At 38.8% G+C, this 14,779-nt stretch overlaps 1 protein-coding gene across 10 annotated transcripts in view; it reads left to right on the forward strand.

Moving 5' to 3' along the window:
• Positions 1-14,779, forward strand: part of SPEF2 (sperm flagellar 2) — a 210,962-nt gene that overhangs the window by 169,116 nt on the left and 27,067 nt on the right. For 4 of the 10 annotated variants that reach the window (XM_051853824.2, XM_008262116.4, XM_051853821.2 and 1 more), the window contains 3 exons: positions 4,911-5,017; positions 6,351-6,533; positions 13,419-13,511. In XM_051853824.2, the coding sequence (XP_051709784.2) occupies positions 4,911-5,017; positions 6,351-6,533; positions 13,419-13,511 (383 nt within the window). Of the gene's footprint in view, positions 1-516; positions 1,683-1,798; positions 2,017-2,116; positions 2,326-2,427; positions 2,552-2,652; positions 4,130-4,910; positions 5,018-6,350; positions 6,534-13,418; positions 13,512-14,779 lie in introns of those variants that run through there. The other 6 variants (XM_051853818.2, XM_017344675.3, XM_017344676.3 and 3 more) reach the window with 4 other exon arrangements.

Here is a 14,779-nt window from a genome sequence, read left to right on the forward strand (position 1 = left end):
CATAATTGAATTATTAGTATTGTTAAAGAATTTGTAAGAGGAATTATATATATTTATACATATACATATGTAGGTGTCCCTTTTGTACAAGAAGAAATGGGTTTTAGAGTGAAGATTGTATCACCCTTTATGCACAAAAAATAAACCAAAAAAACCTTGTAATAGTCAAGTGCAAACACAAGTGTATTGATTCTGCCTACAGGTGAATCCCAGCTCCACCACTTACAATACTGCAACACTGGAATAATTAATTAGCCTCTTTGTGCCCTTATTTTCTTATCTATAAAATGGCAACAATAATAGTTGGTCCATTGTCTTAACTATAAAACAGGAGTAATGAAATGTGAGGATGAAATGATTTAAGCCAGTTAAAGGATTTGTAAGAATGCCTGATAAGAAATTAGCATGCAATATAATTTTTCCATAAATAATAAGCAAATGTAGGGGCAGAGATTAGGTGCAACTTAGGGTAAGCTTTGTGATGACTTAAAATAACAACATGGAGTTATTTTAAAGGCAAGGATCCTTCGGATGCTGTGAGTCAAGTCACCAAACAGAAGAAAATGCCACAGAAAATCAGCCACTACTTTCCAATGAGATACAATCAGTTTTTGAAAATTTGGTTAAAAAAATACCCTTGGCTTGTCTATGATGACTTGTTAAATCTTATGTTCTGTGCCCTGTGTCGTAAGCATGGAGTGAAGTCAGGCGGAAGTCAAATGAGTTTTTTTTATGGCACAGACAACTTTAGGACTGAATTTCTCAATGCACATCATCTCAGTGAGGCTCATGCCAAGGCTTTATTAATGGAAGCAACAAGTGGTTCTCCAGAGAACAGAGCCAGCACAGAACTAATGATGAGGACCATGAGCAAAGTAACTCTTGGGAGAGTAGAGAATTTATTCAGATCATGCCATGCTATTGCCAAGACTGGACGTCCCCTCAAAGATTTTATCTGGATGTGCAAGTTGGATGACATGAAGGGTGTTGATATTGGCCCAGTATTCAGAACTAACAAGTCAGCACAAATCTTTACATATTTCATTGCTGAAGTAGAGCGGAAAAGTCTAAGAGAGAAGCTCGAAAAAAGTAAATTTTTCTCTGTCATCAGTGATGGAATCACAGACAGTTTAATCAAGGAAGTCAAACTTGTCTATGTACAGTTTGCACATGCAGGAAAAGTGCATTGTCAAATTGTTGGGGCACAGACAATAGAAAGGAAAGATCCCTTGGCAATTAAAAATGCCATCGAGAAAACTCTAGAGATAAATCTGCAACTTAGGCTATCAAGCCAAGATTGGGCAACGAAACTGGTTGGTTTTGGAAGTGATGGTCCTCCTGACATAGAAGGAGAGAAAACTGCGGTGACCTTGCTTTTAAGAGAAATCCAGCCATGTGTGCAGACTGTTTATTGCTTTGCCCATCACCTTGAACTATCCTACAAGGCAGTGTTCCAGAGCATTCCTCTGTACGACAGTGTCAGAGAGCTTCTTCGCAGCATTTATCACTTCTATCACACTTCTCCTCTTCGTAAGAGTTCTCTGATAGCTGCCTTCAAAGACCTTCACCTTCGACCCACAATACCTTCTCGAATAGAAGGTAGGAGGTGGCTTCATGGATTACAGACAGCCCTCCAGAACTTTCTCAAGGGATATCCTGCAATTATCCACCAATTGCATTCCGTAAGTAATTTTGAAATTCCATACCCCTTTACTTTTTCAGAATAATAGAAAATACTTTTACTGAGCTCCTTGAAATAAAAATTTCAAGAAATAAAACTTCCTAACTTGTGTTCCAGGAAGGTGAAGAAAGAAGTGACACCAGTCAACAGGAAGCCAAAGACCTGCTTGAGTTGCTGCTCCAAGACAGCATTGTCAAGTTTGCCCATTTCTTAGTGGATGTCGTTAACGTCCTCAGCATTCTGTCCCGCGTCAGTCAGAGCAGAAATTCCTCAATTGCTGACATATCCGCCACCATGGAGTCCACGCTGAAAATGCTCCAAATGTATCAAACAAGGTGAGGGGGCCGACAGCTTGCAGTGGGAAACTATGTGCCAGGTGCTTTCTTGTGTAATTTACTAGGGCAAGTTTATTTATTTATTTATTTTTCTCCCTAGGCCAGGCCCAAAAGAATGCAAGGTGGATGCAGTCACACACTTTCACGGTAGCCGCCTCAGGGGAACAGAAAACATCTCTGCTGTGAGAAACGTGGTTTTAACACATCTTATCAAGAGGCTTCAAGGCTGCTTCAGAGATGCCAGCCAAGATGTGGTGAGGGCAACCATGATCGTAAGCTTTAAATTGTGGCCCACAAGGATAAATCAAGGTAACCTTTGCGTGCTGACTCGGAACCTACCGTTCTTTGATCGTGTGAGTGTCTTTCCTAAATGAGACTAGTATCTGTGTTTTTCTGGTACTTTGATGATAGAATTTGGAGAGAAAGAGGTCTCCATCCTGACTTCACATTACGAACCAGTATTAGAAGCCGCCAGCGTGAAAATTGATGAAGTGGACACCGAGTGGAGCATGTTGAAATTAGAGATTTATGCCAGGTAAGCAAGAAAGCAAGCAGAGGAAACGAGTCATATTTACAGATATTTGAGTGAAGCAGGCACCTCAATTTTCTCACATTTTTTTTTATCCTTTCTCTTAGATTTCAGAACATTCAAAAACTGACCTGGGATTTTGTGAATTCCATTTACTTACACAAGTATCCAAATATTCTGAGGCTTGTTGACCTAGTGCTGACCCTCCCAGCAAGTTCAGCTGAAGCAGAACGTGGCTTTAGTCAGATGAAACGCATCACGTCACACACGCATGCTAAAGTCACATCTGAAAGCATCACGGATACCCTGATCATTCAGCTGAACTCTCCAGACATTAATAATTTTGACCCTAGGAAAGCTATCCATTTGTGGAATACAAGAATGCTGTCTTCAGCTGGTGACACAGGACCTAATTCAGATTGCTCCTCAGACTCAGAAAGCCCTTGTGAAAGTGATTAATACTGTGACTTTGACTTCACTATTGATCATAGCAAAAAAAATTTCAAAACCCTGAAATTGAAAAGTAAAACAGTAGCCATTCTTCATATCAAACACAAATGGCACTTGACAACTTCCAAACATACGAAATAAAAATACACTGATGGGTTTTCCTGGGACTTCTTAATGCTACTTCATTATTCACAGTTCTTTGGTATTCTTTGGATGGAAATGTGTGCTTCCAAACATTATGTTATTTCTATGTCTTCTTTCTATAATTATTGCTAAGGATGACCGGATTATGATTATGTTCTGAGATCCCCCTAACACACAGTTAACTGTTCTTTCTATATAGTTCCAAATGAGAGTTGCACCAGGTAAATAATAAGAGCCAAATTAAGAGCTTATTTTTAAACTCATGAACAAAATTCTTAAGTGAGTCTACTTATGTTATTGCATTAAATATGAATATAGTATCACCCCATGCCTAAGAAATATGTCAAAAGATCATATGTTTAAAAATGTTCACACAAAGATCCCCAGATAAATAATTCTGTAGAAACTTAAACCATTGTCTTATGCTTTATTTTGTACCATAGAGATTAGATAGTGAAAATATATTGTACATCTCCCAGAATTTTTAAATATTTTGAGTATCTTCATGGTTTCAATAGGTTTTATTTATGGTTTCATCTTGAGAAAGTTGATAGATTATTTATAACTTATCTAAAAATCACCATAGTATCATACAAAGCTCAGTTTACTGAAAATCCTGCTACCTGGGAAAATGTTCTCATCCCTGTAGACTTGGATACTCGGGTTTAATTAAGAAGGATATGAAATGTATTTGTGAACAACCTGCTGGGTGGACAATTACATAAAAGAAAGTTTTTGCTCTTGTTCCCAGAAAAGTACTTTTTCCATCTGTCAAAATTGTATATTTGGTTTGAACCAGTGGCCTTTTAAAGGGGTTATTACATTTCCCTAGAGGTTAGAAGAAATAAAATGATATTTCAGAAATACTGAAAACTTCAATATAGAAAGAAAACTTTGAGATGCTGCCTCTGTGTTTCACTCTTTTTTCCAAAACAAAGAAGAATAGCTATGTACTCTGGACCTGAAAGATACTTGGATACCCACTAGGAGTCTCTTCTGGCACTAGAAGGTACTGCTACTGTGTGAGCTAGCCAGATTTTTTTTTAAAAAAGATTCATTTATGTTGTTTTTCTATTTTTTTAATGCATGTGCATGCTATTGAAATGAGAAACAAAGTAGACACCTCTTTTAGACAAGGAAAAGCAGATTATTGTACATAACAGCAAAACTTTTAAAGTTTAGTGATCTCCTAGGAAATACTTGGAAATCTTGAGCCAACTAAATTATTTAATTAGTATTTTAAACTCCATAATTTAACAATTCAAACACCCCCATACTTACAATAAAAAATTTATTCTGATCTAAAATGCAAGACAAGGGTAAATGTGTTACTTTGATTACAGTGGTGAGCTGCATGCATTTGAAACACCTTTAATCTCATATAAGTACTTACTAAAATATTTTAGTCTTGTGCCCTACTGCATAAAGGAAACCTTAGAATAATATTTTTAAAATTAAATCTATTAATAATAAAATATGAAAGAAAATTTCAAACTAAAAAGTATGTAATCTCAGGATATTTCCAAATCTAGAATGAATTATTACTCAGCAATAAAATATATTCTGATTCTCAACGGAAAAATAATAAGAGAACTTAGGAAAATTATTTTTTCATATTTTCAAAATTACTTCTATTTATGTAAAGGTTACAGTTTTAAATTATATGAATAACTTAACTATAAAGTATCTGTCATTTCTTCTATTTTAGCCAAAGAAAAGAAAAGCACTGAAACATAATATAAATGATAAAGTATTTTTTATTATATTGTAGGCATAATAGGAAGTAAAGCATTTACTGACATTCTGCTTGATTTGATGACCTTGAACCTTGGAACAAACAACTTCCCTAGTAGCTGGATGCACCTCACCCAGCCTGAAGTAAGGTTTCATTTTGTTTGAGTTTCAAAGATTTAAGCATTCTTATTTTAATCAATGAATCAAATAACCAATACAAGCATAGTGTCTGAGAGTTAGTAGGCGATCTATGATGTCTTAATGAATGAACAAATAAATGAACTTCAAATTTAAAAATAGTATGTCCTTGCTCAGCATTTGAAGAATGATGATAATTTGAAGTCAATGAAACACTCTAGACCATGAGGCTCAACAGGTGAGTTTCATCTCTCATTAGCAGGCAAGTACTAATAGATGATTCTGACAGCATTTGCTTTTTATCATAATCTTGTCTTTAAGAATCTGTCATGAAACAAAATAGCTAAAGAGCATTTCCTTTATGGGCTGTAGAGCCCTTGCATAGGCACAGCTAGAATCTTTACTTATTTTTTATTACTTATTTTGACAGGTAGAGTTAGACAGTGAGAGAGACAGAAAGGTCTTCCTGCCGTTGGTTCACCCCCAAAATGGCCACTATGGCCGGCGCGCGGCACACTGGGACAATCTGAAGCCAGGAGCCAGGTGCTTCCTCCTGGTCTCCCATGCAGGTACAGGCGCCTTATCACTTGGGCCATCCTCCACTGTCTTCCCAGGCCACAGCAGAGAGCTGGAATGGAAGAGGAGCAGCCGGGACTAGAACCCGGAGCCCATATAGGATGCCAGCACTGCAGGTGGAGGATTAGCCAGGTGAGCCACGGCGCTGGTCCCATTTATTTTATATTGGGGCCAGCATGTGGACTAGCAAGTTAAACCAGCATGTGTGACCCCAGAATCCAATATGGGCACAGTTCCTGTCCCAACTGTTCTACTTCCTGTCCAGCTCCTTGGTAATACACCTGGGAAAGCAGTGGAAGATGACCCAAGTGCTTGGGCCCCTGCCACCCTTGTGGGAGACCCTGATGGAGTCCCTGACTCCTGGCTCGGGCCTGGCCAAGCCCTGGCTGTTATGGCCATTTGAGGAGTGAACAAGCAGATGGGAGATTTTTCTCTCTCTTTCCCTCCCTCTCTCTCTCTGTCACTGCCTTTCAAATAAATAAAATAAATCTTTAGGTGACGTGGAGTCCCAAGTGTAAGTTAGCTGTGTGACAGCAAGCAAAACACAGATGTCAAGGTTGCAAAACAATGCAACACTTTCTAAGTACTCTCTTGTATGGATTGGTAGAACAAAGGAATAAAAGAACAGATGTCAGAACTGGCTCTATTTGCCAGTGTAGAATCCTGCTTCTTTTATATGAACCTTGCCATGAAAGCCTGAGCAGTTAGAATTTCAAGATAGAATTACGCAAATATTGCAGTGATACTTCCTATCTTCTTCTAGTTACAGGAGTTGACATACTTGTTGATAGTAAACTCAGAGTTTGTGGACTGGAGGAAATTCCTGTTAGTAACCGCATTGCCTTGGCCCATCCCTCTGGAAGAAGAGCTCCTGGAGACCCTGCAGAGGTTCAAGGCTGTGGATGAGGAGCAGATGGGCACCGTCACTTTTGAGCAGTATATGCAGGTGATCACCAGCACCCAGTGGCACTAACAATGCCAGAATACTCTTGACCTAATAAGTGTCATACTCACTAATGTCACATTTCCAGGTCTCCAGCAGGTGTGTGGATTCTCACCTACCCATATCTAGGCAACCAGAGGCAGCACAGGCAGTGCTGAAGCCCCGGACAGAATTCTTGCTTCTATCCCTAGTAAAAGTCTTTGAAACAGATCAGAATTTCCTGAAGCACTAGAGGTTCTGAAAGAAGTCACATAAAGTTCATTGTCCTCCTGCTGAGTCCTCTTGCCTTTAGCTGTGTATCAGAATCACCTGCAGAGTTTTTTAATAAGCATACTGCCCCAAACTCAGTACTCCAGGAACGGCAAGAACAGGTTTCTGCTGTTCAGTGTCATGAATGATGAGATTGTTTTTCGCTAGTTGACTTTCAAATTTCTGTGGGAAATGTAGACAGAAATACCCAATCTGATATGGCAGCTACAGAAGTGATGGCAAGCCACTATCATGTAGACAGTTGTTGAATTTGGGAATGGGCAGGCTCACACAGGAAAGTGATATGGATAATCCAGTAGCATAACATCTGCCATTGAACTTGGCAGGTGGGATGTAACTGATGACCTCTGCCAGCACATTTTTCATGGAATAATAAGTACAAAGGCCAGTTTGCAGAGTGTTGAAAAAAATGAGTAGGACTTCAAGAAATGAAGACAAGAAAAGTCACCTCATTTTTGAGAAGTTTGAAAAAGGAAGAAATGAGAATGAAATTTCACAGCTGAGAGAGTCTCGGATTCCTTACTTTCTCTCTAGTAATTGAATTCATCCTGTGTGCCACCACTTCACATTACTAGTAGACAAGAAAGAGGGAAATGCTCCCACTGTGCTATGAAACAGGATGACGCTTTCCAAAGGGCCTGCATCTCACCTGCCTTTCACCATTGAAATGTCGTTATCCTTCCTGTTTTTCTCTCTTGCTCAATTAATAGATGGCACACATTTTTATGTAGTCCTGAGGGTCCCATGCTCAGGTGGCTGAACCAGAAGAAATGACACTTGCATGCCGGGGAGCCTCTCTCAGGATGATCAAGACAGAGATGGCTGGCTGATTGGGATCTGACATATTTATCTTCCAAGTAGAGCAATTTATGGATGCTGTCTCTGACCTAGACTAATCATTTTTAAGGTGATTTTGAAAACAAGAACAGCAAAACAAACTTATTTACATAAATGACTTAAAATCTTTAAAAGTGAAAACACTCATGAAAACCTTCAATATTTACAGTACATGTTCATTAACTCAGGATATTGATTCTTGAATCGAAAGAACATCCTTCTGTACAAACATGAAAAGAACAAGGGGTGTTGGCAGTTTTTACCAAAGTGCTGAGGCAAAACCAGAAACTCCTTTACCTAAGGTGTGACTTTCTTAGAGAAAGTTGGATGCTGCATTTAATAGAAACTCAGAAAGACTTACTTGAACACTGCCTATGTTTAGAGAACAGTTCATTTCTGAGCTCTCCTCTCTGTCTTGCCCACTCAGTCCCCACCCCTCTGAAACTCCAAAACATGAGTACCACTGGAGGCCCTTTGCAGATACCCAGCACTTGCCAACACACACGCACACACACACACACACACACCCCATAAATGTTGTTTCATGGGAAAAATAAAAACAGCTCCTAGGATAAAATTGTATAAGATATGTTGAAAAATGCCTCAATAGAAAAGTAAAAAAGTATAACTTCACTGCTGAAACAAAGTTGTGTGGGAGAGAAATGCTGTTGACTATGCTTTCTGTAATGCCATACTTTTTTTTTTTTTGACTAACTGCTAGTTCACCACCCCTTAGGAGTGTACTCATTTCTGCAGCTTCTACAATGGGATGCTAGCCAGTGTTTGTGAAGTGTATGTGTCTGGGTACGCTGGCTTGGCAATGAGAGCATAAAAGCCTGTTCGCCCTTTGCTCCCAGCCCTGCTGCAGCTCTCCTGTGCTGGCTTCTGTCGTGTGTGGATGTTTAGTCCCCGCCACAAAGAAACCTTTGATGTTGAAGTATTGACTCATCTTCCACCAGTGAGAATGTGTGTTATCACAGGCCTAAGGTGTCAGATGTTCTAGGATCCAAATAGCACAATCCTTCTTCTCTGAGAAAAAGTAAAAAATTAAAATTTTTGGCCATGTTTCAACAAGACAGCACAAAACACATCTCAGTATTTTTTGGCTATTTTATATATATGTAAGAGGAACAGGTTTTAGATATTTCATATATACAGTTTTAAGACCACAGTGAAACTTCTCACCCATCCCTCCTTCCCACCCTCCCTCCTCCTTTCTTTCTCATTTTTCTTTTAATTTTTATAATGGAATACTTTCAATTTACTTCAAAATCACAAGCTTAACCCTGGACTAAATAAGGAATTCAACAAGTAGTAGTTAGAAAAAACACTGTTCCTCAAGAATATAGACAAGGGCTATAAGCAATAATTAAATCTCAAAAACGTCAAAGTTGCTCATACGCATTACATTTTTGTACTGTATATTAGTTTCCACAAATTAGGGGAAAGATATGATACTTGTCTTTTGGGAACTGGCTTATTTAAGTGAACAGAATGGTCATGAGCTGCATCTATTTTGTTATAAAAGACAGGATTTCATTCTTTTTATAGCTGAGTAGTATTCCATCATGTATACATACTACAATTTCTTTATTCAGTCATCAGTTGATGGACATCTTGGTTGATTCCATGTCTTAGCTGCTATAAACGTGGAGATACTGATAACTCTTTTATATGCTGATTTCATTTTTTGGATAAATTCCCATGAGTGTGATGGCTGTGTCATATTATAGATCTATTTTCGGCTTTCTGAGGAATCGCCATACTGTCTCCCATAATGGCTGTACTAGTTTACGTTCCCACCAACAGTGTATTATGACTCCTTTTCCTCAACATCCTTGCCAACATTTGTTGTTTTTTTATTTTGGGATGATGGCCATTCTAACTGGGGTGATGTGAAACCTCATTGTGTTTTTATTTTCATTTCCCTGATGACTAGCAATCCTGAACACCTTTTCATTTGTCTGTTGGCCATTTGTACTTAATCATTTGAGAAATCTCTGTTCATATCCCTAGTCCATTTCTTAACTGGATTACTTTGTAAAGAAAAATCTCGGGCAAGCGCCACGGCTCACTAGGTTAATCCTCCGCCTTGTGGCGCCGGCATACCGGGTTCTAGTCCCGGTCGGGGAGCCGGATTCTGTCCTGGTTGCCCCTCTTCCAGGCCAGTTCTGCTGTGGCCAGGGAGTGCAGTGGAGGATGGCCAAGTGCTTGGGCCCTGCACCCCATGGGAGACCAGGAGAAGCACCTGGCTCCTGCCATCGGATCAGCGCGGTGCGCCGGCCACGGCGGCCATTGGAGGGTGAACCAACAGCAGAGGAAGACCTTTCTCTCTGTCTCTCTCTCTCACTGTCCACTCTGCCTGTCAAAAAAAAAAAAAAAAAAAAAAAAAAGAAAGAAAGAAAGAAAAGAAAAATCACATAATAATCCAGTGAGGTAAGATGTGACTGAACCCTGCTTACTAATTTCAACCCCTTACTATGTAGGTTCCTCTTTAACATTGAAGGTTGCTAAAACTTTTACAGATTTTTTTTTTTAGCAAACAAGTTATTTTTCTTACATGGCCCTCTTATATGTGAAACAATTTGAAGTAGTTTTCTAGTTTAAGAAATATACTGTATTTTAGAAAACTAATATGAATAAATTCTTCTTTTTAAAAAATTTTATATTTATATAAGGTGAGCAAATTTCATGTATTTCATGTATGCTGTTTAAGAGCATAATGATACTTCCCACCCTGCCCTACCTTCTACCCATGATCTCACCTTCCCTCCTTCTCCTGTCTTGTTTTTTCTTTAAATTTTTACAATGACATATACTTTGTTTTATTATCACAAGCTCAACCCTCCATTAAATAAACAATTAAATCAGTAGTAAGTAGAAAAAAACCACTGTTCCTCCAGAGTGTAGACAAGAACTATAAACATAATCAAATCTCAGTGAAACAATTGGATATGGCATTGAAAGTTGACTGAAAATGGGAGGAGCAGGAGCAGGAATCTGTTTCCTTTTTCCTTTTCTCTCTTCTCTGAATATTTCTTCTTTCTCACTAGTTTTAGAAAGCTGATTATTGTGTTGATTCAGTTTTCTTCCTATTCCTTCTGCTTGGGGCTCACTGAGTTTCTATGAGTTTATAGTTTTTGTCAAAATTAGAAACTTTTCAGAATTATTTTTTCAAATATTTTTATATCCTCTCCTTTTCAAAATCTATCTGCATTCTTATTTATTAGGCCATTTTGGTACTGCCCCATAAGCCATTTATGCTTGGCTCATTTTTCCCAATCTTTTTCCTCCCTATAGTTTCCTTATATTTACGTCTATTGTTGTGTCTTCAAGATCACATATAATTATCTCTACACAAATACATCTGCTATTCATACCATCTGTTGTATTTTTCATTTCAGATATTGTATTTTTATGTTTAGAAGTTCAAGTTGAGTCTTTTTATGTCCATTATTCCTCTCATCATACACTTTTCTTCTTCTGAAATATATTTAGAATAGCTGTTCTAAATAGTTATTCTGTATTCAGAATAGTTGTTCTAAAGTCACTGTCGGTCCATTCTATCATCCATATGATTTCTGTGTTGGTGTTTCTCCTAACTAAAGGTCATATTTTCTGTCTTTTTTGTATGCCTAGTGATTTCATATAGGATGCCAGATACTGTGAGTTTTATGCTGTTGGACGTCACACTTTGTTGTATACCTTTAAATATTCTCAGGCAGGGAGTGGTGTTACTTGGCATTAGTTTTAGCGTTCCAAGGTTACATCAAGAATTGTGAGAGTGGGTTCAGAGCATCATTTAATATAGGGATAATCTGGCTCCACTATAAGGTAATATCCTGCTGGAGTCTATACCCAAAATCTTATGTTTTAGGAGGACCTTCTGGCTGGTAACAACACGAGCCAATCCCATTCCTGTGCTAGTCTCAGGAATTCTTGGACTTGTCACTCTCCAGTGGTTCTTTTCTGCAATCTGGTATTTGACACATATACATCCACAGATTGGTTCTCAGACTTGAGGAGACACCCTGCACATCTCCAGAGCTCTCATGTTTTCCGTGCACAGCTCTAGCACAGTTCCCTGCAAAGTCTACCCACCTTGGCCTTGCCTCAATTCCAAAATATATCTTCCTAACTCAGCAGGACCAGGCTCTATTTGGATGCTCCTCCTACCACTGCAGGTTGGAAATGCCCTCTAGTCTGGACCACTAGTAGGGCTCCCCATTCACTGTCCTTCTTCCAGAAATGACTTTCCTGTGTTGTGTAATGTCTAACGTCTGGGAAATTCTGTTTGATAAATTTGTTTGTTTTCCACTTTTTATTTTTGTGTAAAGTAGGAGGACAACTCTGACCTTTATTATCCTATTATAGCCAGAAACATAAATCACACCCATGTTCCTCATTTCTCTATTCCCCCAGAAGAGTGGTACTTACTTAGCTGTTTGGCAGGGATTTTCTCTGGGTCAGCTTGAGCTCATGCTGGGCATGCAGCTGCTTCTGACTCCTCTCCCTCACAGGCTTCCACAAAGCCAGCATCTCCTCTGATACAACTGAAAAGAGAACCCGTTCCCCACCCCTAGAGGTGACAACCCCCTTTTTTCAAAACATGGGGGAAGATATACAGCATGGGCCAGAATCAGGTGAGGAAAGCCAGTGGCTCTTGGCTGTGGGCAAAGCTGAAGAAAGCTTTTGTCACTCTGGAAGACTGTAAGGGAGCAAAATTAGGAACTAAATATAAATACAACACACTTGCCCTGTACAAAAATTAAGGTTGGAATGATACAGTCTCTGAATCCAAGGATTTTATACCCGATGTTCAATAGCAAACATGAATGACAACCCTCAAAGAAGTGGACTAAAATGTGTGGTATAAACAAGTCAGATTGGAGTTCAGAGGAGAGACCAAGGAGGGCCTCTCAGAGATGTGTTCTGAGGCATATCTGAGAAGATGTGTAGGTTACCTCAGTGGACAGGAAAATAGAAGTTACCTAAGGTAGGAAAGATGATGTGCCCAAAATAGTGGGAGCAGAGATGTTCTGAGCAGAGAATGATAGTACAAAATTGAAGATTTGAGAAAATTTATATAGTTGTATAGTAAACGCTGGCACAAATAAAAGACTGGCAATAAAAACAGCTTGGAGTTACTGGAGTGGCCCCATACCAGAGGCAATGAGATTCTAAACTAGAGGGTATGCAAGGGAATGGGAAGAAAGAAGAGAATGGGAGAGGCACTTTCAAATGGGGATTGAGGGGATTTGGTAATTGGGTCAGATATTGAGTGAGAGAGGAATGTCATGAAAAGAGGGCACTGGGAACTCAAGTCAGAAACTGAGTGGCCCAACAAAGACTTTCCTAACCCAACAATGTGTAAGTCTAGAACTGATAGCACTGTGGAATGTGAGCTATTGTTACAGGGGCACACAGCTTAATCTAGGGCAGTAAATTCCAAGCTTCGTCCTGTGCTCTAACAATAGCCATTCAACTAGCACCCCTGGTGAGGGGACTTCCATTTATAATTTATATACATGCACCACAACATGAATCAGTATATACATGATCAAACATGCAAAAATAAAAATGACAGAAGAATGAGGTAGAAGGAAATGTAAATGGAAGTCCTAATATTTTCTACTGCACCTCCAGGGTTTCTGCACCCTACATAGGAGACCTCTGTTCTTGCATCTGAACCGTGACTAGTTCAATCTCTGTGGCTTTAAGAGGAACAGTTACATTCTCAATAACATCCTTTAACAATTTTCATTTTTATTTCTTATGTAGGCTGGCCTGTGGTTTACAGGAGATGAAGATATAAAAATTCCAGAAAATCCTCTTGAACCCCTGCCATATAATAGGCAGGTTCATCTAATAGAGGTAATTTACTGAGATCTTTTACAAATATGGCATTATATCACTGATCATTTTGTTTTTTCATTTGTGTAATTTGCTTTGGACTCTGCTGTGGTCTCCCAGGTCCCCAAAATGCAGACTTTAATATTCACTAACAAGCCAGAGTAGCAAAGCTCTTAGAGAGGGAACAGAGATCAAAGTCTAGGACAAAGTGCCACTTCTGTCTCTCTCAGTGACCTTGGGCAACTTCCATGATCTCTCCAGATTTCATTTTTCTTATCTGTCAAATGAGCTAAGTTGTTACTCAACACATTTGTTTCTGAGTATCCTTCCAATTCTGAAAGTTTGGGAAAATATTCTATCATTTTACCAATATATGCTTTTATCTGTTTTTCCTTGGTTTTAACTAACATAGCAAGGGTTTCCGTATTGTGTTGCTCTTGGTCAGTGAGAGCTTATGCTTTTGATAATGTTATCATCAATAATAGCATTTTTATTAGGCTCTATCTTGAAGCCACTTAGAAAGCAGGACCTTAAAATCTGAAAGACACTCTGACTTCAGTATAAACATTTAAAATATAAAAATATATTCAATGTAGCCACCATCAGTAAGGTATGAGGAAAGTTTAATAGTGAATTTAGACATTACAGCAAACTCTTTATAATACATCATTTGTTCAATTTCTAGCCAGGCATTAGTTCAACATTGCAGTACAAAATTGAACACAATTTCTGTTACAACTTTAAAGTGAGCAATTCCCTTCAATTGAATGTGTATCTTCTGAGCAGTCCTTCAAGCAGGAGAGTAAGAGAAAAGGGTCAGGGCATTACAAAAAACCCAGCATACAAGGTCAGCAGTTAAGGGTCAGGATTTTGTTTATGGTGTTTGTTGATTTTAATGTGAAACTGGAGGGCTGAGATCAATTTTCCTGTAAAGCTCTTGGAACTTAGTCTCTATATAGTCTCTGTATTTTTTTCTCCCCAATAACATAAAGAAGTTCTTCATTATTTGGGAAGAAACTGGCAGTCTAAATATCATGCCAAGTGAAAAGTGCTCTCTTTTTCAACCAGAAGTTTTTATAAATGTCTATCAAAGGCACAACCTTTTAGCTGTTCACTCAGCAGTGAAACAGGGAAGAACCTTTTGGTACAAAGAAAGGGTGTCACTCCCACTAGCTGCTGGAAGATTATATGGATGGAAGAAACAAAATCAGGGCCAGAGTCCCTGTTCTTATGAGGCAAAAGGTGGCTGATGGTGTGTGTGTGTGTGTGTGTGTGTGTGTGTAATGTCC

Source organism: Oryctolagus cuniculus, chromosome 14 (assembly GCF_964237555.1).
Source record: "Oryctolagus cuniculus chromosome 14, mOryCun1.1, whole genome shotgun sequence".
In the NCBI taxonomy this organism is placed as follows: Eukaryota; Metazoa; Chordata; class Mammalia; order Lagomorpha; family Leporidae; genus Oryctolagus; species Oryctolagus cuniculus.